Source organism: Tauraco erythrolophus, chromosome 25, assembly GCF_009769465.1.
Source record: "Tauraco erythrolophus isolate bTauEry1 chromosome 25, bTauEry1.pri, whole genome shotgun sequence".
Taxonomy (NCBI): domain Eukaryota; kingdom Metazoa; phylum Chordata; class Aves; order Musophagiformes; family Musophagidae; genus Tauraco; species Tauraco erythrolophus.
The window spans coordinates 134,437-161,906 of record NC_141489.1 but is presented as its reverse complement, the minus strand read 5'-3'; the positions used below and the strand labels follow the sequence as shown (position 1 = coordinate 161,906).

The 27,470-nt window shown below is 45.0% G+C and overlaps 2 protein-coding genes across 6 annotated transcripts; both read left to right on the top strand.

Moving 5' to 3' along the window:
• The first annotated feature begins 1,057 nt into the window (after window positions 1-1,057).
• TMEM106A (transmembrane protein 106A) lies at window positions 1,058-8,916 on the top strand. 5 transcript variants are annotated; one of them, XM_086626646.1, is made up of 9 exons: window positions 1,058-1,093; window positions 2,215-2,322; window positions 2,690-2,923; window positions 3,367-3,430; window positions 3,822-3,981; window positions 4,486-4,626; window positions 5,193-5,236; window positions 5,889-5,942; window positions 7,886-8,916. In XM_086626646.1, exons 3-9 carry the CDS (start codon window positions 2,710-2,712, stop codon window positions 8,004-8,006), a joined length of 798 nt encoding a protein of 265 aa, XP_086482772.1. In that variant the 5' UTR covers window positions 1,058-1,093; window positions 2,215-2,322; window positions 2,690-2,709; the 3' UTR covers window positions 8,007-8,916. The 5 variants fall into 5 exon arrangements, with proteins under 5 accessions (XP_086482772.1, XP_086482770.1, XP_086482769.1 ...); XM_086626645.1 differs by lacking the exon at window positions 1,058-1,093 and adding an exon at window positions 1,977-2,010; XM_086626644.1 differs by having other exon boundaries at window positions 2,215-2,923.
• Window positions 8,917-9,652: 736 nt separating this feature from the next.
• On the top strand, window positions 9,653-24,309 carry DHX8 (DEAH-box helicase 8). The gene is made up of 23 exons (XM_086626397.1): window positions 9,653-9,812; window positions 10,078-10,163; window positions 10,767-10,839; window positions 11,267-11,352; window positions 11,946-12,055; window positions 12,168-12,479; window positions 12,760-12,904; window positions 13,475-13,678; window positions 14,179-14,266; window positions 14,599-14,696; window positions 15,200-15,347; window positions 15,741-15,922; window positions 16,348-16,542; window positions 16,746-16,931; window positions 17,407-17,617; window positions 17,952-18,133; window positions 18,883-19,023; window positions 19,321-19,476; window positions 20,315-20,452; window positions 20,881-21,009; window positions 22,092-22,288; window positions 22,439-22,618; window positions 23,164-24,309. Exons 1-23 carry the CDS (start codon window positions 9,653-9,655, stop codon window positions 23,381-23,383), a joined length of 3,627 nt encoding a protein of 1,208 aa, XP_086482523.1. The 3' UTR covers window positions 23,384-24,309.
• The last annotated feature ends 3,161 nt before the right edge of the window (window positions 24,310-27,470 follow it).

Genomic DNA, 27,470 nt, shown 5'->3' with positions numbered 1-27,470 from the left:
GTGGTGTATCCATAGACAACTTCTCAGAGTCCAGTCCCTCTGAAGGTGACAGCAGTGTTGATGTTCTTACTTTCAAGCAAACGTTTTTTCCCTTGCTGTGGTAAGAAAGAGACCGTCAATCCTAAAATGTTTTGTTATTGCTGCTTCAAAGGAAGATGTTCCTGTTTTTGTCACAACTGAAGTAGTTTCAGTACTGTGACTGACCAGGTGATCAGTAGTAATGTTTTCAAAATACTTGATATCCTTAGAGATAAGATACCATTAAAATAATTGAAGGAAAAAAATGTATCATACCATTTTTGTTTTAAACCTATTTTTATAGATTGTGGAAGATATACTCTCAAATGTTTATTTTGAAATACAGTAGAACTATTTTGCGGTGTTTCCCATCTCTGTACACCAATATACAACCGTCTGCTGTGGACCAGACAAATATCTCTCTATAACTTGGAACTGCTGTTTGTTTTCTCACCTTAACTTGTGCTTACTGTTCTGGGTACCGTGTGGCTTACGCCTACTCTAGAACGAGGAGGAGGAGAGGACATGGATGAAGTGCAGTAGCTGGTGAAACTTGTAAGCATCTGCTCTGGTCTGAACTGCCCAGCAGGACAGAAGTTCTTTCTGTGTGCACCTTCCACGCTTCGCGTGTTCCGTGAATTAACAAAACACTAAAATGTTTTGAGGAGGAGCACTTCACTGCAGATGGAAATGTGAGGTGTGAAACACGTTTTCTTTAGATTACTTTTTACTGGGGTTTAGGCACCATCTGCTCAGGCTGAAGAGAGATATTTCTGTTGGCTTTGTATATTTTGTTAATGGATGCCCGGTATAACTTAGATGTTCTATAGTGCCGCTGCGACCTCTGTGTTTTACTTAGGGTGCGCACTTGAACGCCCGCTGTGCTGAGGGGGGAGCGCCACCTTTTCCTGTCCTTAAATAAAACCGTCTGTGCCCCTGGCTGTGCGTCGGGCTCTGTGCCGGGGGAGGGTGGCGCGGCGGCCCCCCCCGTCCCGCGGGGAGCGCGTGCCCTCGGCCGCGCGCTTCCGCCCCGCGGCGCTTTCGGTTCCGCTTCGCTGCGCGCGGCGGGCGCCCGGTAAGCGGGGGGAGCCGGGGGGCGGCTGCGGGGCGGGGCGCGCAGGTGCCCCGGGCCGGGGCCGGTGGTGCCGGGGGCCGCGGGGCGTCGGCGCTCGCGGTGGTCACGGCGCTCTGCTCCCCCCGCAGGCCTCGGGCCTCTCCCGGCCGTGCCGGGCGGCGGGGGCGGCGGGCGTTCGGCGGCCCTGACAGGCTGCCGGCGGGCCGTGCGGGAGGGGTTAAACTTCGCCCGCGGCGCCTTTCGCTCCGCCCGACACCCGCTCCCGCCTTTGCCGCCTCGTGCCGCTGTCCCGCGCCGCGGGAGGCCTGCCGCTCCTCGCCGCTGCTTTCCGAAAAGTTGGGAATCGTTAACCGGGAGCCGCAGCGCTGCCCGGGGCCCGCAGGAGGCTGCGGAGGCGGCACTTGCGGTACGGTACACAATGAGGCCCGGCGCTCGGAAGAAGGGAGGAAGGAGAAGCCTGGATCCTTCAGGCATCGTGGTCCCCTTCCCCTCGGCACGCCGCCAGAGGGTGCGGAACGCTGCGTTATCCCGAGCCGCCGAGCAGCGCCTTGCCGGATCCCCAGTCTGCGGTACGGGCTGCTGACAGGGCCCGCTGTGGCCCCGGAGCCGAACAGTTCCCCAGTTCCTTCCGCTGCCAGAAGAACACAGCAGCTGCCCTCGGTGCCAGCCCGTGTGCCCGCGTCCTGCCGCCGTGGTTTGTGCAATGAGCCCCACGCTCTGCGACTGTCGTGGTGGCTCCGCGCTGCCGGACGGTGCTTTTCACCCCGGCGCGGTTTGTAATAGAGCCCCGAGAGGTTGTTCTTGCAAAGCCCCTGCGTCATCCGGGCAAATGCAGCAGCTGCTGCGCATCAGAGATAAACATCCCAGCCGTGCCTGAGTTGCTGAAACAAGGCTGCCTAGAGGAAAGACTGGCACAGGTAGAAAACTGCATCCAAGCGATGTCTTTGTGATGAAAATACAGTTGCTTTTCCTCAGCTTGGTATTGTTAATGCTTTTGGGAGGATTACTAGGAGCTGATGTAAAAGTATTTGATTGTCAGAAGCCTGGGAAAATGAGTTCAACTGTATTCTTAACCTTTAAAAATAGACTAGTTTCTGTTATTTTATTCTATCTGTTTTTAGATTTTGTTCGTGTGCTATTTGATATTAGTCAGGGTACTGTTAGTAACGCTGTGCTCAACTGGGAATGCCAAGGCCTTGATGTTCAGGCGGGTCCCCTGTTGGACGTGGGTGAGTAACGACTAGTCAGGAACTTGGCCTTTCTTCTGGGATGCATTATCATCTTGAAACCTTCAGGAGCTTTGAGTCAGTGTTCCCCTCTCTTACCAAACACGATGTGATAAAGAAGAATCTGGTATGCTATTCTGTAGGGTAGCATTCTCAGACACTTTTCCTGCAGCCAAGGTGTCTAGAAGATTAAACGTTTAAAAGAGTTTTTCTTTTTTGCTTTCTTTTAAAGCAACTTCAGGACTGTGCTTTAAGAAACTTGCTAAATGTTAGGAGACTTGTGATCTACTATAAATGCTAATGATGCTGCTCTTGGGGGTTGGTTCACAGAGACAATTTATTTTAATACATTTTTGTCTTGGACACCTAGTGAGAATTATCTTTTCAACCATGGGTGGGAAACTTTCACCATTCTGGAAAACACCTGACCAAAAGGAGAATGAAGGCAAACTGATTTTACCCAGGCAGCTGGATGCTGAAGACGAAATCGCCAGTTATGCTAGTATCAATGACTCTGCTACGTCCTGTGTGCCCTGTGCGGGCATTGCACGTCGAAGCTGTGTCAACTGTCCAACATGTCAGGGAACAGGAAGGATCCCCAGGGGTAGGTGACTCTTCTGTGTGCTGTGTCAGTGCTTTTTGCACTTTCTGAGGTTGGTACATGTCTCTTTGCCTAAAGACCTCGGTTGAACCAGTTGGTCTTTTTTGTATCCAGTCTAGGAATGTCCTGTCTTGGTACCTCCAGCTCACTTATGATTTCCGTGGGCTGCCTCTACTGGGGGAGGATGAGGTGGGAAGGCATGTAGTGCTGTTTCTAGATAATTACCCAAAGCCCAGCCTGGAGCCCCTGGGAAGTTGTTTCTGCACAGAGATGGGAATGCTCAAACTGAAATCTTAGTTGCATCACACTTGCCTTCTGACTGGGCAGCATCACCTGTGAAGTGAGTGCCGATGGACGCTAGGCTGCTGTGCAGTGTCCTGCAATGCAACTTGCTTTAGTCGCTTGTGTGTTTACTGTAGTCTCTGATCTGCTGCCACCTCTTTCAGAGCAAGAGAAGCAGCTGGTGGCTCTGATTCCATATGGTGACCAGAGGCTGAAGCCTAGACGAACGTAAGTCCTGTTAATTTTTCCCATTTTTTCAACGTTTCTTCTGTGCATGAAGGAAAGCCTCAGTACTCTGGGTGTTTTTCTCCTTGCGTTCTGACTTGCAGTAAGTTTGGTGTTCACTGTGCCTTTTCAGCAATAGCAGATGTCAGACAGTTTTCTTTGTGCAGTTGTTGGGAATCTCCAGCAATGTGTACTGTAATGCACCATGTCTGCGTGTGGGACTCTACCCTGCTTCTGCTGTGATTCAGTAGCTGGCAAATAGTTCTGCACAAACCGTCCCAGTTTTCTGGCGCCCAGGCTTTTATTGTCTCCTCCCTTTGAGCTGGAGCAGAACTGCAGGTGCTTCCAGCTGACAGACCAAGAGCATGATTGTGGCCCTGGTACTGTTTTGCAGGAAACTCTATGTATGTCTTGCTGTGACAATCTGCCTGCTGACAACATCTCTCAGTATTTTCTTCCTGTTTCCTCGCTCCGTTACTGTGCTGCCTGCAGGGCTGAATGCCTCCTCCATCGGTTTTAATGCTGCCACCACCAGTATATCCCTCAACGTGACGGTAAGTGCTCAGCTCACAGGCAAAGAGTGGATCTGAAGGGCTCCCTGCTTATCTCCTGTGCTGCTCCATGTGTAGGCTAACTAACTGATCACTGTCTGGAGTTAGTCTTACTGTTCCCACCATCTCAGTCCACTCTGGCTGCTTGGAATGAATGTCAAGAGTGTGTTACAGCATCAGAGGTGTGGCTGGCCTGGCTGCGAGCGAGCAAGTGGCACAAAGGGGCCAAAGGGGCTGTGTAGAAGAAGCACTGTGATTAATTCTGGGAATCCTTTTCCATCGTTGAGCTGCTTAGTTGTCCTCTGACTGACATGGGAGACGCTGCAGTAAACATGCCTTTGTGGCCAGGCTGGATGTATGACTGAGGATTTGGAAGGGATGATGTGGTCCAGTGTTGCTGTAAGGTCATAGCAGGGGTATATTTAAAGTAGCTTTGCAACAGTAATATATTGCCCTACTGCAAGGTGATTTGTACTTTGGTTTTTGTTTGTTTGTTCCTCTCCCTAGAACGTGCTGAACATAACCAATAATAACTTCTACCTGGTCGCTGTTGTGCAGCTAGACGTAGAGGTTTTGCACCAGTCTCTGGTAGTAGGGAAGACTACCGTGAAAACCCTGCTGAATTTGAGCCCTTTGCAGAGCAGCCAGGTGAGCTCTGCTGTTTCTTTGCGTTTTTTCCTAAACTAATCCAGGTGTCCTGGACAGGGAGGTACTTATTGTATACTTGATCAACTCCTTTGTCATCTGTCTGCCAAATACTCAAAGCTCTTCCACATGCAGCTTCCCACATCCTGCTTCGGGAAGGGGTGTTGTAAAACTTTACATAGTGCTAAGTTTGAAGTCGATACGTTCCTTGGCAAGGAACACCTGTCTGCTCTCTGGGTGGTGGGCTGGGTCGTGTGCTTGCCTTAAAATGATGGCAAGCTTAAAACCAGGTTAGACAAAACCTGGTCGGAACGATTTCAGCACAGCTGATCCATTCCTGGTGTAAAGCTCAGGTGTGTAGCCTAGATGACCTTTTTAAGGCCTTTTTAGATTAATTTCTGATTCTATTTTCATACATACTGTTAGAAACAATTGTTAGGCTAGATCTTGAATCCAGATTCAGACACCTGATAAGAACGCAGTTCTCCCTACTGCAGCTCTGAGGAGTACACAAGTGTTAAGTGCAGTTCTTGTGCACTTCCTGCTTTCTCTTCTGTTCACATTCGCAGATCTATTACATGGTGGCTAGTAGGATACTGGATGACAACACCTAGTGAGTAATTCTTGAAGATTTCTTCCCTTTGTTAGTAAGTAACATTAATGCTTGTAGGCTCTTCGTGGCTACATTTCTTGTGCTGGTCCTGTCTGTAGAGCGAATGACCTGAGTGTCCTAAGTGTCCTTTTCAGTTTGATGTGTGGAGCTGATCCGGATTTCTGGCACATCCATTTTAAACTCATTTCCTTTTCTATTTATTGGTATTCTCTGCTTAGTGTTGGTTCAACAATGTCGTATTCCATACATTCTGATGAGTAAGTGATGATACCGATTTGATGTTCTAGGTTGTCAACTTGAAACACTCCGTTTGTGAGCAGCTGAAGGTTCCTAGTACAAACTGCATTTCTCTGCAAATGACCAGCAAAACACGTGAAGATCTAGCAACAAAAGCTTCTGTGCAGGCAGGGTGGTGCATTGCATATTTACGAGGCCCATGCTTAGGAGATCAGCAGTTAAAGTGTTACACAAGGAAAAACATGTTTTACTGGTGTAGAGGCTGCTGTGCTTGAAGAACTTGGCCTATGTAGCTGTTGTTAGAATATTGCAAAGACAGACCTTTTTGGAGAAGCAGAGAAGCAATGAAATAATTGAGGACAGGAGGCACATGGTGCAGCAGCACCTGAAGTTAACTCTCTCTTTTCTCTTGTAGTAACATTTGCACCTGGACAAAAGTCAAAGTTCACAATATTCTGCTGCATATACAGTAAGTGATGCCTGGTTCAGAGCTGTAACTAACATCCATGTCACCTATGTTGTTTCTCAGCTCCCTTCAAGGTCTGTGCTCACTGTTCTTCAAGACCAGTACTGCTTGCAGTGTGAATATGCTGTTACCCAGATAGATGTCCTGAGGTATGAGGAGGAGATAATTCTCCAAAGCCATTGCTGCCCTCAGAAGTCCTCTGGTCTCAGGCTCACTGACAGCTCAAGCTGGCACTGTTGCTTAAGGCAAGCTGGCCTGGCAAACTTACTTCTGGAATACTGATTGTAGCTGTTGGAAATTAATTCTGTGGTCCAGAGCTAGAAGCACTGTCTGGTTTGATTATGCCTGCCTGCCTCATGGCGATGGAGGCAGACTTGTTCAGCCTAGATCTGTGTGGATGTGGAGATGATTGCCTCCAGGTGTCCTGCCAGCAGAACAAGGCAGGACAAAAAGCAGGCTTTTCTGCAGACTCCGTTGCCTGAGACAGCTCCTGTTTAGGGGGTGGACCAGAGGACCGTTCTCAGTGTTTCAGAGTACGATGCGCCCTGGTGGGAAAGCAAATGCAGGTTGGCTGTTCTTCCCTGACAGGGAGGGAGGAGCACGGCTGCAGTTTTATAATACAGATCCTGCTGGGACAGGTTGCTGCTGTTCTGGTCTGAGTTAGAGCTAAAACTGGTGTAAGAGATAGGAAAGCTCTTACCTAGAAGGCCTCCATGCAGCTGTGAAAGAGGAGTGGTCTTCGTTAGTGGACTTTAAGCCACTTTAGAAAACTCCACAGCAGAAATTGTTTCCTTGTGTAGCCTGTGCCCACTAGAGGGATCTCCCTGCACATCTCTGGTGACAGACTCCAGGCTGTGAGCCCACCCTTGGAAGATGGACCTCTAGGTTCACCATCTGCAGGCTGTTATCACTGAGTCCATGATTTCTTCAGCAAGGAGGATCTGCTTTTGCATGATGGTCTTTTGTGCTCATCCAAACCGAGGGCTTCACCTGCTGTATCTGGAAATGGACTGTGAATATTAGGAAAGATGTTTGATTTGACAAAGTATGTGAATCTCTTGGAGGCACACCAGGCTGGAATTCTCCCAAGTCACTAAAGAAATGTTGCTGGCAATGTCCTGAAACACAGGTGTTTAAATCTTGGTCTTCTGTTGCAATTTGAAGAGCTGTATTGTAAAGTTTCTTGTTTTATGGGTGTAATGCAGGTTTTAACTGTAATCAGTCCTCAGTGATGTGAAGTTTAAACAGACAAAGTATGCAGAGAAGCCCCATGCTACTCGAACGATGATAAGAATGGTGCATTTTGGACAGCATGGAGAATAGCTCTGGCTGTTAAGGCAGCTTTGTCCTTCTTAGCTGATGCTATGGGCTGACAGGACCTTTGCTTTTTCTACCTGCAAGCTCTTCATTAGCCAGAAGCTGAAGATGATTCCAGTCATCTTTACACTTTTATGCACCACATCTCTTCCTGCCGAGGTTACCCACTGATAGATTGCATCGTGTTAGGAGACGCTACTTGATGCAAACCACTCTTGAGGTGGCACAGAAAGATAGTGATTGAAAGAGAGATGCTTTTGTCTAGCTAACTCCATAAACAGCCACCCACTGTGACTTGCACTATAGCACTTTGGGAACAGGTACATGGTGAAATGGCACAGGAGTGTTACGCTGGAGTAGGAAGTCTTAATGGGCTTCTAGAAGGGCCAAAGCATCTGTTGTGATGGTAGTGATCTTGTAAAGGCTTTCTTTTAATGCAGACTGAAAGATGCTTTCCCTCTCCAACACGTGAAATTGAGCTGAGGGTATCTTGACTGTTGTGTTCTGGGGCTGTGTAATAGAGACAAAACAGGATGGCAGTGGGAGCTCACCATGAAACCTTCACATGATGAGGAGAGTCTCATCTGGGACAATCACAAGTGCAGTTGTGGTCTGCTTTTGCCTTGCAGGGGTACGCTGACCTGCACATACCTGTGTCATTCAGAGCAGCTGGCTTTCGAAGACTACCAGTATGTGGACTGCCGGGGGAATGCCACGCTACCTCGCCTGTCGTACCACTGCCCGCTGTGACAAGGCCAGGCTGGCAGAGCTTGTGGGTTCAGCGTATTCCACCAGAAAGGCAAGTCATAAGGAGACAAACTTCTGGGGCTTCTTCTCGATCCATGCCTTAAAGAGGAGCTCAGGGTTTCCTGGATTAGACTTTCATCTCTCATGCAAAGATAATAATGTACTTGGCCTTACGAATATGGACTCTGCACTGCCCTCAGACTGCAGCTTTCTTTTTTCAGAGCCTTATCATGGCTGATGCCTCAGCCGAGTGATCAGTCCGTGGGTGTCTGTGTACGGCTGATTGCAGTGGGCTACACTCTTGTGTTTCACTGCTACTTAGGAGGCAGTGCCCTATTAGTCAGACTAACTCTAGTTGTTTCCTCCTTGCATAATTTTGCACTTCTATCCTGAATTTAAGTACTTCATAATTTGAAAAAGAAGGACTGTGATGAGGCTTTTTGTCTGGATCGTATCTGCATCACCAGAATTTAATGAAACTTGCACAACCTGCACAACAAGAGCAAGAAACAGGACTGATGTCTGTTATCTCTGAGTGTTAAGAAAATCTACTGCTTGTCATGCCAAAACACCTTGTGAGAGTGACCCTTGGGTGACTGCTGTTTTAAGCTGTCCAGTATAGCAGGTGAGAAGATGCGTTTAGTATATATTTATTTTTAAAACAAGCTCATCCACTAGCTGTTCCTTAATGGCATCCATTTCAGTGAGAAGAAAATGCATTTTTGTATCATGAGCCAAAAGGATTGCTGCTTTATAGCCAGTGGTGTGTGGTGGCCAGAATATGCTGTTTGTTGTATTGTTTTCTTGTGTGCTTTGGCATTTAATGCTTTCAACTTGGAACAAGCATGAGAGAGTTCATCTCTGACTGGAAAAGCTTAGTTTGCACAAATATCAGGAAACAGCTGGTTTTGCAGTGTGGTGTTTTGGGGTTTTTTTGTCTAAAGCTGCAAAACTACCCAACAAACTTTACAGGAGGAACAGCCCTTGGTAGCCTTCTGTCCTCCCAGAGCTGGCAGTTGTATCCTCCAAGCAATGGAGGGGTTAAATATTACTCCTTAGATTCTAGTTTAGATGCTGCCCGATGCGTTCCAGATGGTAAAACAGGAGGCTGGGAGTTGTTGGACTAAAATTTTCATCAGCAGTTCAGCATTTTCCTGCATCTGTCCCCCTGAAGGACAGAACCAAAGCATCAGAACAGTTGAAGACTATTGAGGAAAGTCTTTGATCCTGCCTTCAAACCATGCGCCTTAAAGCAGCACCTCTTACAGAGCTGTCGCGGTGCTGCCCCTCGCTTACACACCCATGGGGAGCGCTCCGCCGTGGTGACTCCTCAGCTCCCTCCCGAAGCCGGAACGCCGCAGCTCCGTGTCCCGTTCTGACATGCTCCTGCTCGTCACACCTCTGCGGAGCTTTTTGTGTTTGCCGTGTTGCTGACTCCGCTGTGCTTCGCTCCCGCCCCGGTTCCGGCTGTCCGTACAGCTGTTCTCCGGCGGCGCGCTCCCCGCCCTGCCGGCAGCGGGCCTCCTGGTCCGCCACCAGTCACAGAGTGGTGTCACAGAGTGGCCCCAGGCACGGGTCGTTCTGGTACCCTCCGCCCTCTCTATGGTCAGCGCGCGCGCGCGCAGGTCACCGCTTCCGTCGCGCCCCGGATGCGGAAGTGGTGCTGGGTGTGCGCGTGCGCGGTGGGCGGCGGCGCGATGGCGGACGCGGTGGCGCTGGAGGAGCTGGCCAAGCTCGAGTACCTGTCGCTGGTCTCCAAGGTGTGCACGGAGCTGGACAACCACCTGGGCATCAACGACAAGGACCTGGGTGAGCGGGGCCGGGCTCCCGGGGCGCGGCGGCCGCGCGGTTTGCGAAGGGGCTGTGCCGGTTCGGGAAGAACCTCCCGCTTCCCTGCGAAAGCCGCTTGGCGCGGCGCGAGGGAGGGAGCGCTTCGGGCCGGGGGCTCCGGGGCCGGGCTCGGGGGGCGGCCGGGCTCGGGGGGCGCCGGGAGAGCAGCTCTTGTGCCAGCGCGCGGCGTTCGTGCCGCCCGTTGGCCGTTCGTCCTCACGGGCTCTCCGCGGTGTCTCCGCAGCCGAGTTCGTGATAAACCTCGCCGAGAAGAACACGACGTTCGACACGTTTAAAGCGGTTCTTCTAAAGAACGGTGCCGAGTTCACGGTAGGTGAGATCCGAACGTTCCTTAGCGGTTCCCCTTCTGGTACGTTTTATAGAGCTTTTTGGGTTAGAGAGGTGCGAGGAATCATCATTGGCTTTCTTCAGTTGGAGAACTATGCAGTAATTAGCTTTTAAGTATTACTGTCTCATCAAGCCAAGCTGCTTCCTCCCTCTTATTTTTTTAAAAAAACTTCTGTAATCTTTGCAAAAGATTACATCCTTCTGAGGACTTGAACTGCTTATTGTCTTATTGAAAATATGGAAGAAACACCTTTTCACAAAGGCAAACGTTGTAAGTCTTTTTATGATACTTAGATGCTGGGTTCACGAGTTCCTCAGAAGTAACTGTGGTTGGATTAAATAGATGATTAAAAACAACAAGTAGAAAAGTAACTTAACTGGAATCATCATAATCATTTTCAGATTCAACTTCGTAATCTTTTTAGGATGTACATGAAGTCCAGCGGTATTTTCTAAAAATCAACCTGCATCTTCAGAATTAAGCTTTTTTTTGTCCTGCTAATAAGCCCTCGCTTTTGCCTTCTAATAATGAAAAACAGTGTTGCAGTCATTTCCTAGATTAAAGTATTTTATTAAATTTTTCAGGATTCTCTTATCAGTAATTTGCTGCGTCTCATACAGACAATGCGGCCTCCACCAAAACCATCTACGAGCAAAGGTACACGTAGTCCTGTCTCCCTTAGAGTCCGGTGTAAACGGGCGAACGAAGCTCTCGGTCGCTCGCCGCTCGCGGCCGTGCCGGGGGACGTTGCTGTAGTTGCTGTTCTAGTGCTGCCAAGCGAGACTCTGCGCCGTGTCGCTGCTGCGGTGGGAGCGTCGCTGTTGGTAGCGGTGGGTCAGCACAGCTGTTCAGGCACTGAAACGTGCGGGGTGCCCTGGGTAGAGTCTTTGTGTGTTTCAGGGATGTTTACAGTTTTATTTGTAAGAAGGTAACGTCGTAATCTCCACATTGAATCTCTGTAAAACCTGTATCAACCTTTGCCTTCAGATGAAAGTTAGACTTTGTATTCAGTTACAGAAAAAAACAAGAGTGAATTGTTAGCTCTTCTAAATTTTTTTTGTTTTGTTTTAAATCTCAAAATCAGACACAGTTGTCAAACCCAAATCGGAGAAGGAAAAGTTGAAGGAATTGTTTCCAGCCCTTTGCAGGCCAGACAATCCCAATATCAGGGTAAGGTCATAATTTCATGTTTCTTTTGTGAGTATGTGAAAACTCTTTTTTTTTTTTCCTTAGTTTCATTTTTTCACACGTTAATGTGAGTGTCTCCTGCTGATGCATGGGTAAAAGCTGTCTATGGAGTACGAAAGGCAGAAGACTGGTATTATTCCCTGTGGTTGTCAGGAATAGCTGTTACAGCAGTTGCCATGTTGATACTGTTTTGCAGAATACCTGGAAGATGAGACTCTTGTGACACAAAATTTGTAGCCTGGTCTTTCTTACATAATGGTCAAAGTAACAATAGTTTACAAACTAGATGGAAATTTTGGACATCTAGATGCTATGATAGACTCGCATTTTATATTTCTGCAAGGACTGGAGGTGTTGAAATGAAGCTGTCTTTTATATAAAAGCAAATCATCTCAATATTGTGGCAAAATAGAGGGGCAGCTGTATGTATTTATTTTTGTCTGTCACGTATTCTGATTTTTTTTGTGTGACATTCTTTGTAAATAGATATGCATGTGGTTATCCTTTCTGTAGTTTAATTCTCTGTGGCAGACTTTTAATCCACCTTCTTACAGAATGGTTCTCTGTTCTTGCAGAATATGCTGGATGAAGATGATGTGAAAGTGGCAGCTGATGCACTTAAAGAACTTGAAGCTCTGATGCCTTGTGCAGGCAGGCAGGGCAAGCAAAGGAGCAGTGACCACCGGTAGGTTTCCAGTATGTCTTTGAGGGATGGGTGTTGGCAGTTGGTGTTGCTGGCTCGCTCTGTTCTCATGTGGAATTTCACTGCAAATGTGTAATGTTTGTTTGTTTGTTAGGGCAAAGAAAAAGAAGAGGAGCCGAAGTCGCAGCAGAGACAGGAAGCGAAGGCACAGATCTCGCTCTAGGTCTCGTTCTAGGACGCGGGATAAGAACAGAGGAAAATCCAGATACCGGTCAAGGAGCAGAAGTCAGAGTCCCAGTAGGAACCGTAAGGATCGAGAGAAGTATATTGAGAAGAGCAATGAGAGATGGAGAGACAAGCACGTAGACCGTCCGCCGCCTGAGGAGCCTTCCATTGGAGACATTTACAACGGCAAAGTCACGAGTATCATGCAGTTTGGATGCTTTGTGCAGCTGGAGGGACTAAGGTACGTTCTGATGTTCACAGTGGATCTGGTACTGTTCCATCCGAGTTCCCTTTTCCACTGCTGCCTTAAGGAGGTTGTGGGGCTCCAATAGGTGTGTCAGGATTTGAGGCCAAAACAAAGGTCTGTTTCAGAAAAATAAATTTGATAGCAGAGAATGTTCTCTTTATAAAAAACAGTTTATGAGAGTACACAATCAATCAGTTGGTAAAAAAATATTCCAGACTCTGAAGGACTGCCAGAGTAATGTAAAACATCTCATGCTCCTCTGTTTGACCTACAGGAAGCGCTGGGAGGGCTTGGTCCACATCTCCGAGCTTCGGCGAGAAGGACGGGTTGCCAATGTGGCCGATGTTGTGAGCAAAGGACAAAGAGTAAAAGTCAAAGTGTTGTCCTTTACTGGATCCAAAACCAGCCTGAGCATGAAGGTATGGAAGACGTTCTGTAGTGCTTATGATAGAGTTTGCGGTGCCAACATTTTTAAAGATTATGCCCCTCTCTGCTATTTTTTTGCTCTTTTTGGTGAAAACTAATACATAACCCTTCCCTTCGTCTGGGAGTTAAACAAATTGACTTACTCTTCTGTATTTAAGTGACCTATTATTTTTTACTTATTTCTGTAGATTCTTGTTTTGAGGTAACATTCCTAACGAGTTATTTACTTGATGCGTTAACTAAGTGGCAAGGCAAACCTCAGGCTGTTGCTGTGTTTGTCTTCCCTTTTCAGTATGAGAGAAGCGTTTCATTTTAAGTGAAATCGCTGCTGTTGCCAAGGCAGAGTAGAGTGTTCCAGGCCTTGGCGTGTACTTACCTCATGACATGAGCTGGAAAACAAAAAAGCGTGCAAAATTAGCATTTTCTGTGTATGGGCTGTTGTTGGCAGTAGTCTCTCTGAGAAATATACTCTGCTTTTTCTCGTGTTAGAGAAAGCACCAGTGTTAATAGATGAGGAGAATTGCAATATAGGTAGAGCTGATTGATTAATCAATCTAATGTAGGATGTTGATCAAGACACTGGGGAAGACTTGAACCCAAATCGGAGGAGAAACCTGGTTGGAGAAACCAATGAAGAAACCTCTATGAGAAACCCAGACAGACCAAGTCACCTGTCCCTAGTGAATGCTCCAGAGGTGGAAGATGATAGCCTTGAACGGAAACGCCTCACCCGAATTTCGGACCCAGAGAAATGGGAAATAAAACAGGTGTGTTTTGTATTCGGGGAAATAGGGTGTCAGTCAATAAAGATTGATGGGGAGTTTCATAAACTAGAGTGCAGCTCCTTGATTGATTGTAACTTTTTCCTTACCTCTAAATTGCTGCTGCCTTTTGATTTGGGACTTCTAGCTTAGTTCTGGCTGTGAAATGAGCCCTACTTTGAGCAGAAGGTTGGACCAGAGAACCTCCAGAGATCAGTCTGACCGGGGGATCACAATCTTTATCCAGTGCCACGTAGGTGGTATTTGATTGTCAGTGCAGTCCTGCCGTGCGTAAGCCAGCTGTGTCACACTGCTAGTATTTAGAATAGCAAAAAGACTAATTGCTTGGAGACTTGTGCCAGAGTGTAGGACCATTCCTTCTGAAATCACAACATTCCTTTGTTCCTGTTTTACGAGTTTCAAAATTGCATTAGAATGGAGACCTGGTAGGTGTGTGTTGTGTTCCTCATGGGGACAAATTCATGTTGTATTCGTTCTGTACCTAGATGATTGCAGCTAATGTGCTCTCCAAGGAAGAGTTTCCTGACTTTGATGAGGAGACTGGGATTCTTCCTAAAGTTGATGATGAAGAAGGTAGTACTTTCAAGTAATCTTATTGTTGTTCTAAATTCCTTGTGTTTCTGGAAGCGTTTAGGTTTGAAAAAAGATGATATAAGTGGAGGTGAAGCATCTCACAATTCAATATCATCTTAAACATTTGGAGCTAAGGTTGCTCTACCTTTACTGTTAGTGACATTTGGATATGCCCTGTCTGTGCATTCTTTTTATTTTTTTTTTCACTTCTAAAACTATCCAATTGCATCACAATCAAGAATGCACAGGAAGCACCATTTGAAGAGGTACTCTTATGTACCTGAAAGAACTTGTTTAACTGTTCTATAAAAATTGTCCTGTGTGAATTTTAGATGAAGACCTTGAGATTGAGTTAGTTGAAGAAGAGCCACCATTCCTTCGAGGTCATACTAAACAGAGCATGGATATGAGTCCCATCAAAATAGTAAAGGTAAGAGATTTCCGGGACTAAAACCAATGTACTTGATTTAATTAAATAAACATTTGGGAGTTTTAACAACCAGTTTTCCACCTGGACATTACCAAGAGCCCTGAAAAACATTACCACTGAACTGAAGATTCTTTCTTTACTTACAAAGCTGATTTATTAACTGGTGACAGTGAAGTGAAATAATAGGACCAAAATGCGCATTAACCTGCAGCAGCAACTGTTTCACGTGTGTGTTAGAACATTCTCTGTTCTACTTTTTCTTACCTTTTGAAAGTAGAAGGTAGTAGTGAAATGCTTATTTTTCATTGGTTGTGCCCATAATCCTTCTGACTGGACATGGAAGTTCATGAGGCTAGCTGGGCTAATGGAAGTATACTGGAAATCAAATAGATAAAAAGTTAACGTCTCTTAAAGCATCTTCAGAAGAGACTTCTAAAGGAGAGTGATGACAGATAATTGAAGGACTATGAATGCTCGAAATCTTAAATTTTTTTGCTTTCCAGAATCCAGATGGTTCCTTGTCCCAGGCTGCAATGATGCAGAGTGCTTTAGCTAAAGAAAGACGAGAACTTAAACAAGCCCAGAGAGAAGCAGAGATGGATTCTATCCCGATGGGACTCAACACACACTGGGTGGATCCTCTCCCTGACGGTACGTTTGAACACATCTGGGCGTGAACTGTGCCTTTGTTTGCGATAGTTGAGCAACCCAGGAGAAACGTCTTGAGATTGTGTTTGTCTGCCGCGCTTTTAAAAGCAAGGCGAAGAAGTAGTGCGTTCTCACTGGAGTGGAAATAGGAACGTCGGGGGAAATGTACAGGTACATCTTGCTATCCGTCAAGGATGCATTGCTGAAAGGTGCAATGGATGGTGAAGCAATTTTTTTACATGGAAATTAATGTCATGGGGGGGTATACATGTAGAACTTTAAAAATACTTAAACACACCCGTGTTGAAGGCACAGATGATGGAATAGTAGGAGCGGTGTCATCAGGGTCTGTGCTGTGTGAACCTAAACGTAATGGTGAATTTGTTTCTTTTCTAGTGGATGGAAGACAAATAGCTGCAAACATGCGAGGTATTGGGATGATGCCAAATGATATCCCGGAGTGGAAGAAACATGCGTTCGGTGGCAACAAAGCTTCTTACGGTAAGAAGACCCAGCTTTCCATCATTGAGCAGAGAGAGAGCCTCCCTATCTTCAGACTGAAGGAGCAGCTGATACAAGTAAGACTCTCGAAATGGCATTCTTATTTGAGCAAGCAGTAATTTAAAATAAATAAATATTCTGGATTTAGCTTGTTAACAGGTGAATAGCCAGTTCATAATTTTAAATTCGGAACTATAGTTCAGAATAATTATTTTAAAGGATCTTGCATACCTATGTATTTTAATAAAGAGCCAAATGTTTATTGAGGTAAGTCAAAACTGAAACTAGGATCATGTCGGCAAGGGATGAGTCAGCTAAATGGTTAAGCAGTTTGCTAACATGACCAGTAAGAACATTTGTATGATTTTTTGGTCTGGGTCAACTGGATGAAGAGCAGTAGCTGCTCAGTCTAGTCCTTGATATACTGTGTTGGTTTTTTGTTTGGGTTGGGTTTTTTTTGTTCTTAAATTTTGACAGGTGTATCTGTTGTGATCTTTTCTAGGCTGTGCACGACAACCAGATTCTGATTGTTATTGGAGAGACAGGATCTGGGAAAACAACACAGATTACCCAGTACCTGGCTGAGGCGGGGTATACGTCAAGAGGAAAGATTGGATGTACTCAGCCTCGCAGAGTGGCTGCAATGTCTGTTGCAAAGAGGGTGTCAGAGGAATTTGGTTGCTGCCTGGGACAAGAGGTGAATTTCCGTTTTGAAAAAGATGCCAAAATAAGCATGAGGAAAAGTAGGAAAAACCAGTTCTGTAGCTAGTTTGCTTGTGTGTCCATGTGTCTGTTCCCTTATAGGCTCTAAAATGAACTTGCAGAATAATCAAACTGGGAATTAATGGTGCCAATAACTTAATTCTGTAGCTTCAGTTTCAGTGCAACTCTTCTTTCTAGGTTGGCTACACCATTCGATTTGAAGACTGCACTAGCCCTGAAACTGTTATCAAATACATGACAGATGGTATGTTACTGAGGGAGTGCTTGATAGATCCTGATCTGACTCAGTATGCCATTATCATGCTGGATGAAGCCCATGAGAGGACCATACATACAGATGTGCTCTTTGGACTCCTGAAGAAGGTAATGTGGTGTTTCATTTTTGTTGCTTCAGTGTCCTCTGTATGCTACATATGAGTAGGAGTGCACAGGGAGAGGCGAGGTCACGCGAGTCAAGTCCATTTGTGTGCTCTAAGAGTCTCTTCTGAAACAAAGCAAATGCCCCTAAGGATTTGTGTGAAGACAGAGCAAGCAAAACTCAGCAGAAGCAATGAGAACTGGAAGTCCAGGGTGCTCATAATGATGAGGGAGGAGAGGAGTGTTCTGGCTTTGCTCTTCCTTCTCTGACAAAGGCTTTCTGTGATCAGTGCTGCTAAGAAAGGTTTCCAATGTGACCTTAATGGTCAGTTGTTTGAAATTCTGGATACTGGAATGAGCTGCCTCTCAGAAATCGAAATGCCTAATGTTACTGATCGTATTTCTCTGACTTAAGTGAAGTGCCATATGTTAATAATCCCAAAGGCAATAAATGACTTGAGAACTTTCTGTCCTGCTTTAGACAGTGCAGAAACGGCAGGATATGAAGCTGATTGTGACGTCAGCAACGCTGGATGCTGTGAAATTCTCTCAGTATTTCTATGAAGCGCCAATCTTCACGATTCCTGGCAGAACATACCCAGTAGAAATTCTGTACACAAAAGAGCCAGAGACAGATTATTTGGATGCCAGTCTGATTACAGTAATGCAGATCCACTTAACAGAGCCACCAGGTGAGTGAAGAACAGTCTAGGGTGACTGGTGATTTAAGGACTCTAATACCTATGAGCAAGGTCTTTCTGTAAGTCATGGATCATGAATTAGTAACATGAGCAAAATGCTCTCAGCACTATCCTTTATTGTTTGCAAATACAGTGAATAAAATACTGAAAAAGGAGTGAAAGACTGAAGTATGTTGGTTCTGGCTAAGAGTTGTTGCCTAGGGCCTAGCAAAAGTTGGGGATCCTCTGGTTTAAATGGAAAAAGTGAGGGATGGAAATGTGGTAATGCAGGAGTTGTACTAAACAGAATTGATTTTGTGGATGTTTTAATTTACTTCCTGTGTAGGTGACATTTTGGTGTTTCTGACTGGTCAGGAAGAGATTGACACTGCCTGTGAAATCCTCTATGAGAGGATGAAATCTCTAGGACCTGATGTTCCAGAGTTAATTATCCTACCAGTATATTCGGCTTTACCCAGTGAAATGCAAACCAGGATCTTTGACCCAGCCCCACCAGGAAGCAGAAAGGTAATTTCTGCTAAGTATGACTTCATCTTCTGCTGATACATTTTAATAGTGGAGAATATTACACTGCTAATTATAGTCTCTCTTTTTTTTTTTTTTTAGCACTTCTAATTCTGTTAGTTACAACTTCAGACAAAATGATGTAGTTTTGGAGAAAAGGTGGCTTTTAGAGCATGGTTTTGGTTGCGTACATACCTATACCTGTTAGCTAAGCCTTTGAAAAACATACGTAAAAACATCTGATGTAGCAAACCTTTGTGTGGGATGTTCTTGTTGTTTCTTTTAATGCTGCCTTTAAAGGATGTTAACTTCAGTGAAATCTAAATGCAGTTCCTGTTGGATGGATGTAAATTTCTTACCAAACAGCTAATGAATGTCTAAGATACATTCTCTGGAAAATTATTCTCTAGATATGGACTGTGTTTGAGTGATAGGCAAAAATTCTCCCTGAAGTCAGTGCAGTCTGCTTACAAACTTCTCTTGCTTTTAATTATGAATTTTATCATGCTCTTTTCCCTTATTGCCCAAGTCTAAAACAAATGCAGATACTTAAAACCTGTCCATCTTTGACTGTAAATAACACTTATTTCTGTTCCTCTGTGAAGACAAGTTTTGGTTTTGATGTTAAATGGTAGTAGTTGTGTTCATAACAAACTGCTCGTATCGTGTAGGGTGACTGGTTTAAGCTGAGCAGCGTGGTTGGCTTGGCAGCCAGAGACAGAACTGGTACTGAGTCACACTGTCGTTTGCAGGTTGTCATCGCCACTAACATTGCTGAGACGTCTTTGACTATTGATGGAATATATTATGTAGTTGATCCTGGCTTTGTGAAGCAGAAAGTTTATAATTCCAAGACTGGAATTGACCAGCTGGTTGTTACACCAATTTCACAGGTAAGCATTCTGTGTTTTGACTTTTTTTTTTTTTCCCCCCCTCTGCTGGTAACGTGTATCTTGATGATGTGGTGTCCAAGCATATGGAAGCAAAGTGAGGCAATGATAAAACCACATTTTTGATAACTCCCTGAGACTCCTTGAGGCTGTGCCTAAGGAATACATACTTTCCTGGGTCGTATTGGAAATCTCTCTTTATTAATACAAGTAGAAGTGTGAATAACGAATCATTTTATTTTACTTGTCTTCACCTGTGCCTGATTCTCCCTGTTCATTGAGGTGCCTTGTTACCTGTAGGCTCAAGCAAAGCAGCGAGCAGGAAGGGCTGGAAGAACAGGACCAGGAAAATGCTATAGGTTGTATACAGAGCGTGCTTATCGAGATGAAATGCTAACCACCAATGTGCCTGAAATCCAGAGAACGAATTTGGCCAGTACAGTACTTTCCCTGAAGGTGAGTATTTCACCAACTTGTAGCAAGCCAACACAATCATAAGTGTTTCAATGAATGAGTCGCTGCCTTTGAGCCTCATGAAGTACTTGTGTAATTTTAAATCCTTCTGGTGAACAGAGGTATTTTGGAAGGGAGACTGCATCAAATGCAGTTCTCCGGTACTGAGCTCGCTCCTGCGTTTTTCTGTTGAGGATTATGATGTTGAATGTCCACCCAATTACAAGTCTCAGCTGCACAGAGCAGTTAGCTGCAGGAGGTTTGAGAAACAGGGGTCTTACGGGCAGTACACATTTCCTATGTAAGGAACCTTTATGTTGTGAACAGATAAGACACACTGTTGCAGAGCGATTTGTGATTTCCAAACATAAGCATCTTTGAAATGTGTACAATCCCTCTGGGAGTCCGCAAATTGGATCTAACCCAGTACGTAGCAGCTGGGGAAGTTGCTGCCTCTTTCTCCCTTTCTGGGAACAAGGGGAAGGATGGAAACATATTTAGTGTCTGTTGGAGCTGTCAAGCCACACTGGTTTACAAGGCAGGAAATCTTCAAAACCAGCGTTTAGCCTATGCGTCTCCTCGGTTGAATCATCTTGCTGGAGGGAAGTATGGAACAGTACCAGAGAAGCGAACTGGTAGACTGCATGGGGGGTGAAAGCCATGGGCTAATGTGGACTATCTCAAGTGTAGAAATGCAGCCATGTTGTGACTGAGGTTACAGTCAGGGTAAGGACAGGAGGCTAGGGTTGCTCGAAGTTCTGTAGGGCCTCAGTGCTTGATGGCTGTTTATCTCCAGCTGGAGTTTGTCTTCCTTCTCAATGTTTTAACTCCCTCTGTTCAGGCTATGGGCATCAACGATTTGCTCTCCTTTGACTTTATGGATGCTCCCCCAATGGAAACTCTCATAACTGCCATGGAGCAGCTGTACACCCTGGGAGCTCTGGATGATGAGGGACTGCTCACTCGACTTGGCCGCAGGGTAGGCAAAATAGAGTATTTCTTAGCATTGGCTGGGCTCCAGTTATTTAGGAGGTGATATGAGAGTAGTTGTATAAGGAGCTGCCTAGCGCTGTTGGTTTCCTTTTCCTGTTATTCTCTTGTGTTTTATTGGTAGCTTTTCACTTACCATAGTTACGTATCTTCTACTTTTTAAGGAACTGCTATTATTTCTCCTTATTCATAAGGTTACTTTTATTAATGTCTAAAAATTTCCTGTAAATATGGGGATATTCTTGTGGTAGTGAATATGGACAAATAATTTGTTTCATGTTGAGTAAAGTTATTCTGGGTAAAGCACACTGCTTTGGAAAGGAAGCTGGAAGAAAGGGCATTGCTCTCTTTTGCACTGAGAGAACTCAAGACTTTTTCCAAGATGTTGCAGGGTACCCTGAAACAGGTTTCTTGCAGATGGCAGAATTCCCCTTGGAGCCTATGTTGTGTAAGATGTTGATCATGTCTGTACATCTGGGATGCAGTGAGGAAATGTTGACAATAGTCTCCATGCTGTCCGTACAGAACGTGTTCTACAGGCCAAAGGTAAGGAATGCGGCGAAGAAGCAGCAGTGTTACAGTTGGGGTGGGTTTTCGTGTGCCCGCTTCAGGTGTTAGAGTGTGGCCATATTTGCCAAAACAGACCTGGTTAGACTGTGCTCATATGTTACATTTCTGATGCACCTTTTGGTTGAACGCCCTGTAGCTGTGGATGTTGGTAGTTTCTTTGCAGATGGGAAGATGGAAGTTAGAATTCTGTCTCCCATTCTGTTTTGCATTTCCCAGTAAACACATACAACCCTAAACCAAGTCAGTCCTAGCTCTGACGTTCAGAATGCCTTTGTCATTTTCCGATACACAGAAGGTATTTCTTCCTGGCGGTGCTATCCTGTGCTGATTTCTTTTAAGTCAGCGAGCAGCAGGCTGTGGTAGGATTCCTCAACAGCAGACTCTTCTTGAATCCATTATTTCTTGCTTATGATGACCTGCTGCAGTTTAGTCTGTTGACTTTACTTTTCATTCATGTAACCACAGTGTTTGATTTATGTTTTATCTGCAGATTGGAGAAGTGAGGAGAGGGTGGGTAGGTCAATAGGGTCACAGCTACTGCTTCAGCACCTTTGTTGATGAGGAATTTGAGGTTGCTTCTAGAGCAGTAAAAAGCTAGCTAATTCAATGCATGCATATACTTCCTACAGTATAAATGAGCCATTTACTTTGAAATGTCCTTTCAAAAATATGGACATTTATGAAATCAAATAAAAAGTATCAGTAAAAAGAAAAAAGAAGTTATTAATCTTTTCTGGTCAGTTCCTTGTCATCCATGAGAGAGTCTTTAGGAGAGTCTACATGAGGTCTCTCTTTGCAAGAACGGTTCTAGGCTTTCCTTTCATACAGGCTTGGTTTTGGCTTAGAGCAATCCCAGTGACGTTTAGGTTCTCATCACTGGGTCCTTAGTCACTCACCACTCAAAATTTTCTATTGTCTTCTCAATCTTATATCATCTGTTTCTTGGTAGACTTAGAAAGTCACGGTTTGAGTGACAAGGAGCCCGTGTCCTTCTTTATGTTGCACAAGGGTTGTCTCCACAACGTAGATACCTGATCGATACATATTTTATGTGTTAGGATAAACAAGCACTTGCTGATCAGAAGAAAGCCAAGTTCCATCAGACAGAAGGCGACCACCTGACTCTGCTGGCTGTGTACAATTCCTGGAAGAACAATAAGTTTTCAAATCCCTGGTGCTATGAAAATTTTATCCAGGCCCGATCCTTACGCAGGGCACAGGACATCCGCAAGCAGATGTTGGGCATTATGGACAGGTGAGCACGTCAAGAAGGACAAGTAGTAACTTTGTTTTCTTAGTTACCTTACGCTGTATTAGCTAAACAAAATTTGCTAATCTGATATTGGTAGCTGCGCCCAAATCCGGAGCACTCAACTTATATTTCTCTTGAACTCTTCTCTGGCAGGCACAAGCTGGATGTGGTATCCTGTGGCAAGGCAACAGTTCGAGTCCAGAAGGCCATCTGTAGCGGCTTCTTCCGAAATGCAGCGAAGAAGGATCCCCAGGAAGGTTATCGTACACTCATTGATCAACAAGTAGTCTATATCCACCCATCCAGTGCTCTCTTCAACAGGCAGCCGGAATGGTAAGGAACAGAACATCATGCAATTTTCTATTTCAGTTCAGACTTTATAGCTAGAAAGATTGTAGTGGGCATTATTTGTGGAGTATAGATCCAAGTATAGGCTGCTGCTTTCTCAGCAATGAGCAGAATGAGGAAAGTTTCAAGTCTGCTTTTGGCTCTTTCTGCTGCTAAAATCAGTGCCTGTGGAGAGGTGAGGCTTGCTGGTTGAGCTAAGGCCAGGCCAGAAGCCTGCAGTTCTGTGTCTCTGTACCGTGAAAGTGAGTTTGAAACACGGAGTGCTGAGATGGGGAGGGAGCAGGGAGAGAAGGATTTGTTTTAAATGGAATGAAATAGTTCTATGCTGAAGAGTATTGGCAAATTAGTAGAGGAAAAAGTAGATAGCTTTTCTGGATGGTTCTTTTGGAGCCTGTGTTGGAGCTTATAAGGAGCCTTATGCTGGAGGAGTGTGAAATGGAGGTAAAGAGGCAAGCTTAGATACTGCAGCCCTTGCCTTGTCTCTTCTGTTTGGGAAAACTAATTTCCAAAGTTGCTGTCCCTTTTCACAGGGTGGTGTATCATGAACTGGTGCTGACCACCAAGGAATATATGCGTGAAGTGACGACTATTGATCCTCGCTGGCTGGTGGAATTTGCACCAGCTTTCTTCAAGGTTTCTGATCCCACCAAGCTGAGCAAACAGAAAAAGCAGCAGCGGCTGGAACCCCTGTACAATCGCTATGAGGAGCCCAATGCTTGGAGAATATCACGTGCATTCAGACGGCGATGACCCTGCTTTCCTCAGGGGCTTCTACGGGTTTTACATTTGTGGGACTGTGATGTTTGCACTGTTGCAAGTGTCCTGAAAGAAAGGACATTCATTTGGAGCTTACCTACAAAACAAACAGCAAATAAGTATTTTCAGAGCAAAAGCACAAGGGGGGCCATGTGTGCTCATGTTAGCTACCCCTCAGATGCCACAGCTGCGTGACAAATGTCCTGGATCTCCTCAGTGTGTTGCATCGTTTCAGAAATGAAGCACTTCTTTAGTCATTCCCCTTTTAAGAGACAAAACTTAAGACTCAGGAATGTGGACACTGAGCTGAAAGACAACAAAAAGATGATCATTAAAAAATAGTTGTTCATCAACTTAACTGTATTCTGACCAGACAAATAGAAACTGGAATAGTTTATTTCTTTACCCTGCTAAAAGAGATTTATTTCTATTTATGCTCTTGGACAGCAGCTGTTTTTTGAGATCTTCTTGTTCTCCATTTTTCCTATTTTGTGCATTTTCCTGTTCAGTGTAACTGTCTTTTATGCAAACCATCTGTGGTGAGATAATTTCTGGCTTTGGGATAAGGCAGGAAAGATCCCTTGAAACCCAGCTAGAATGTCAGTTATACTTGGACAATGGCACAGGTCAAACTAAGTCTTATCCCTCATCACCATCTCTTGTGTGCTGAAGGCTGGTATATCCAACGGTAATTCACCACATCCGCTCTGTAGCACGGCTCCGTCTGGGAACGTAAGTGGCTGCAGATGTTTAGACTTTCTGTACAATGCGTCACGTGTTTTATTTCCACTTGCAATGTTTGGTGACATCACAAGGGTTTTTTTTAATAGAATATGCTCTAACAGCTAAAATGTCTGTAAAACATTGTGTAACAGTTCCTTGTTTAAAAAGAAATTGATTTTTCAGTGTGCGCTATGTCATGCTGAAGCTATCTGTGAATTATTTTTTCTGTTACAAACAGATGAAACTTTTTTGACTCCATAGCTGCAGATACCCGATTTTTTTTTTTTTTTTTTCAAAGCTGAGACATTTGCTAGAATTGTTGTTTAAAGGGGTAGAATGAAGTTGGCTGGTTGTTTTACACTCAGTGAATTTGAAGAATGTTTCACATTGAGAAGTAGCTATACTGGAAACCTGTATCTATGCACAAAAGGTGGGCAGGGATGTTGCATATGCTGCTTTATTACGTTGTATAGATGGGCAGAGCTTTCCTGTGGTGTTACATCTTCATAAAGTTAAATAGAATCAGAAAGTTTGCGAGTTTGAAGGCTTTTTTTGGTATGCCATTAGGCAGAGAAGGTTGTGCTATTGAATACTCTTCCAAGCGTATTTTACTTCCACGAGCTCTGCAGCTGCATCTGTTACTGTTTTCTACGAAAATTTACACCTGACTTTCAAAAGTCAAATGAAAGAGAAAATACACCTGGAGGAAGTCCCAGTTGTATAGCGTACTTTGAGGTATTTCTATTCCAAATTCATTTTGTATTTGCATCTCCAGTGTAGCCTCTTTCTGACTTATGGTAGGGGAAAATGCATCAAGAGAGGATTTTCTCTTTTTTAAGTGAACAATCATCATCTGTCTTGTGTGTGTTCTTTCTTTCCTTGATGTAATTTTTTCAGTAATATCCTTTAATTCATTTACAGAAACTTTTCCCTGTTGACCTCAGCTGCTTGCTTTGGGAATACCCTGCACCCAAAACTAGCCTGTGATCAGGAATGCTGGCTTGCAAACTTGAACCACTTAACAAGTTTTTTTTAAAGCTAGTTTTATCAACCTGTTACTGCTCTGAGGTTCCTGAGCATTAACATTCTAATGTCTGCTATTGTTTATGTGATTTTAGTTGGTTTATCTTGTGTAAAAACTTGAAAATAAGCTGCCTGATCCTGGGATAAAACTTAATGCTTTATTCTGGCAGTAGTTACAGAACTGAATAGGTGTCTTGGCTCCTTGCTGGGGAGCGCGTGCCTCGAGTTGTTCCGGGTGAAGTGCCAGCCTGCCTCTGTCTAAATGAACGGCATTATTTGGAGCGGTATAAATGGGAGATGTGGTTCCTGTTGGCTGTACTGGGTCAATGCACTAGAAACTGGTAACACAGGATTCTTACAGACGGGCAAAAACCCTGCCAGCAGAGGCCGTCGGTCTCATCTGGGACGTTTCGGAGGTGTTACATGCAGCGTAACTGCAAAAGGTTTCCTGAGCTATAGGAGTACGTAAGGTGCAGTCTTTGCACGTGGCAGCAAATCCCCTCCTGGCCTTTCCCAGTCTTGTGCTGCAGACTCTGCTGGTGTGGGGTGGAAGTTCCTGTAAACGTGCCAGGAGGGGACAGATGTGGTTGCCCTGTGTCCAGCCTCGTTGCTGCCAGCAGCAGCAGCAAATACAGCTGCTGAAAGACCCTTCCTCAGGCTCGGTGGCTCCCTGCTTCCGGAAACGATTCGGTTAAGGTGGTGAAAAGAGGCTTCAGCTGTAACTAAGGGGGAAAGCTTGAGCTGCCGAAGCACTGGGGTTATTAGAACTAAGCAAGAATAAATTGAAGGATCAAATGAGTGCTGTTCTCACATGAGGTTGGCAAAATGGCACCAGCCTTTGGGGTGGCGAAGGAGTATAGATGAAGGCTCAAGCTATGGTTGCCTTTTTTTTTTTTTTCTTTTCTTTCTCCTCCTGGAAGACCAAGGAGCAATGTGAAACGTTGAATGGTTCCGCTGAGGAATTCCAGGCCATCTGTGAACCTCTCTACAGCTCGACAGCATTGTGGCTTGTGGAACATTTAATGCGAGCAGCATGGACTAAACATTGCTGGTTCCTGTCCCCCCTCTGGTTTCCCAGAGGTTGATGTGTGGTGTTCCTCATCTAGCTGGGGACCTCACTGTGCTTGTGGAGATATGAATCCTTCTGAATGGGTGGAACAAACAATCCTTTGTCTCAAAACTCCAACGGCGTGTTGAGGTGTGTGCCAGAGGCCAGTTTCTAAGTGTTAGCTGATTGTCACAAGCAAAGGATTCACAGCAAAAGAATAACTCACATTATGTGTACACACACACATCCAAAACCAACCTTTGGCCCTTAATGCAAGAAAGATAAATATGATTTTTACAGCCAGCCTCACACATGCTCCATCTGTTAGAGTAACTACCTTAACCTCATTAATGGGCTTGTTACCAGATCCAGTGTGACAGCAGTGTGCTGCTTACACAATGGGGGTTTTGTTTTTTAGTAATTGAGTCTTCATGAGATTCCTGTGACAGTTGCAGAAGGCTGTGATACTGACCCATTAGCAGTTTCATGGAATTTTTCATTTAGGAACGTATTGTTCTTTGAAGCCAGCTGGGAATACAGGGAGTAAGTATCTGATTTTAGCAAATATGTTTTGCATGTGTATGTTCTGTAACCCACATAAATCCTCTGGCTGGTGTGTCCATACACTGGAGGTGAAGAAGTGGGGCTGCCCTGATCTGGATATGCTGGTTTATTTGGATCAGAAATGATCTTGTAGTTCTTGTGGCTGGTAGGCCTGTGGGTCTGTCCAAAACAGCTCTGCTTTGCAAGCTCCACTGAAAGCAGTGCTTTTTTGTTGGGCGTAGAAAAGTCTATTTGAGTTCAGTATTAGCTCACTTTTACTACAAAAATGGCAAGGAGGTGGAGGTGAACTGGATCATACTTAGTGGCAGATCCTGGCTATTATGGAATGTGAATGTTGGTTTCTACCATTTAGGTCTGCCACAGTGAGTGTCTGAAAAGCCTGTTGATGGAAATCCAGTCTTAGATTTTCTTCAAGTTTAGGAAACAAAATCTATTGGAGGTGTGGGGAGCAGCCTTTATAAGTTCTTATGCTTCTCTTGTCTTAGGTTAATTCTCCACTGTGTCCATTTAGGACTTAGGCATGCATGTTGTAGAAGCTTCTGCTCTGCCGTATCCCCCTACATAAAAGCCTGGCTCCCTGAAAAGTTGAGGTGGTCTCATGGCCCTGAGGGTGGATTTGGTTTTTACTTAAGTAATTTGAACTCTGTGTTTCTCTTCCCCCACCCTCAGGGCTGCACTCGTGTTCGAGCTCTTCTCTACAGTCCTGAAGCTCCTTGCGACCTG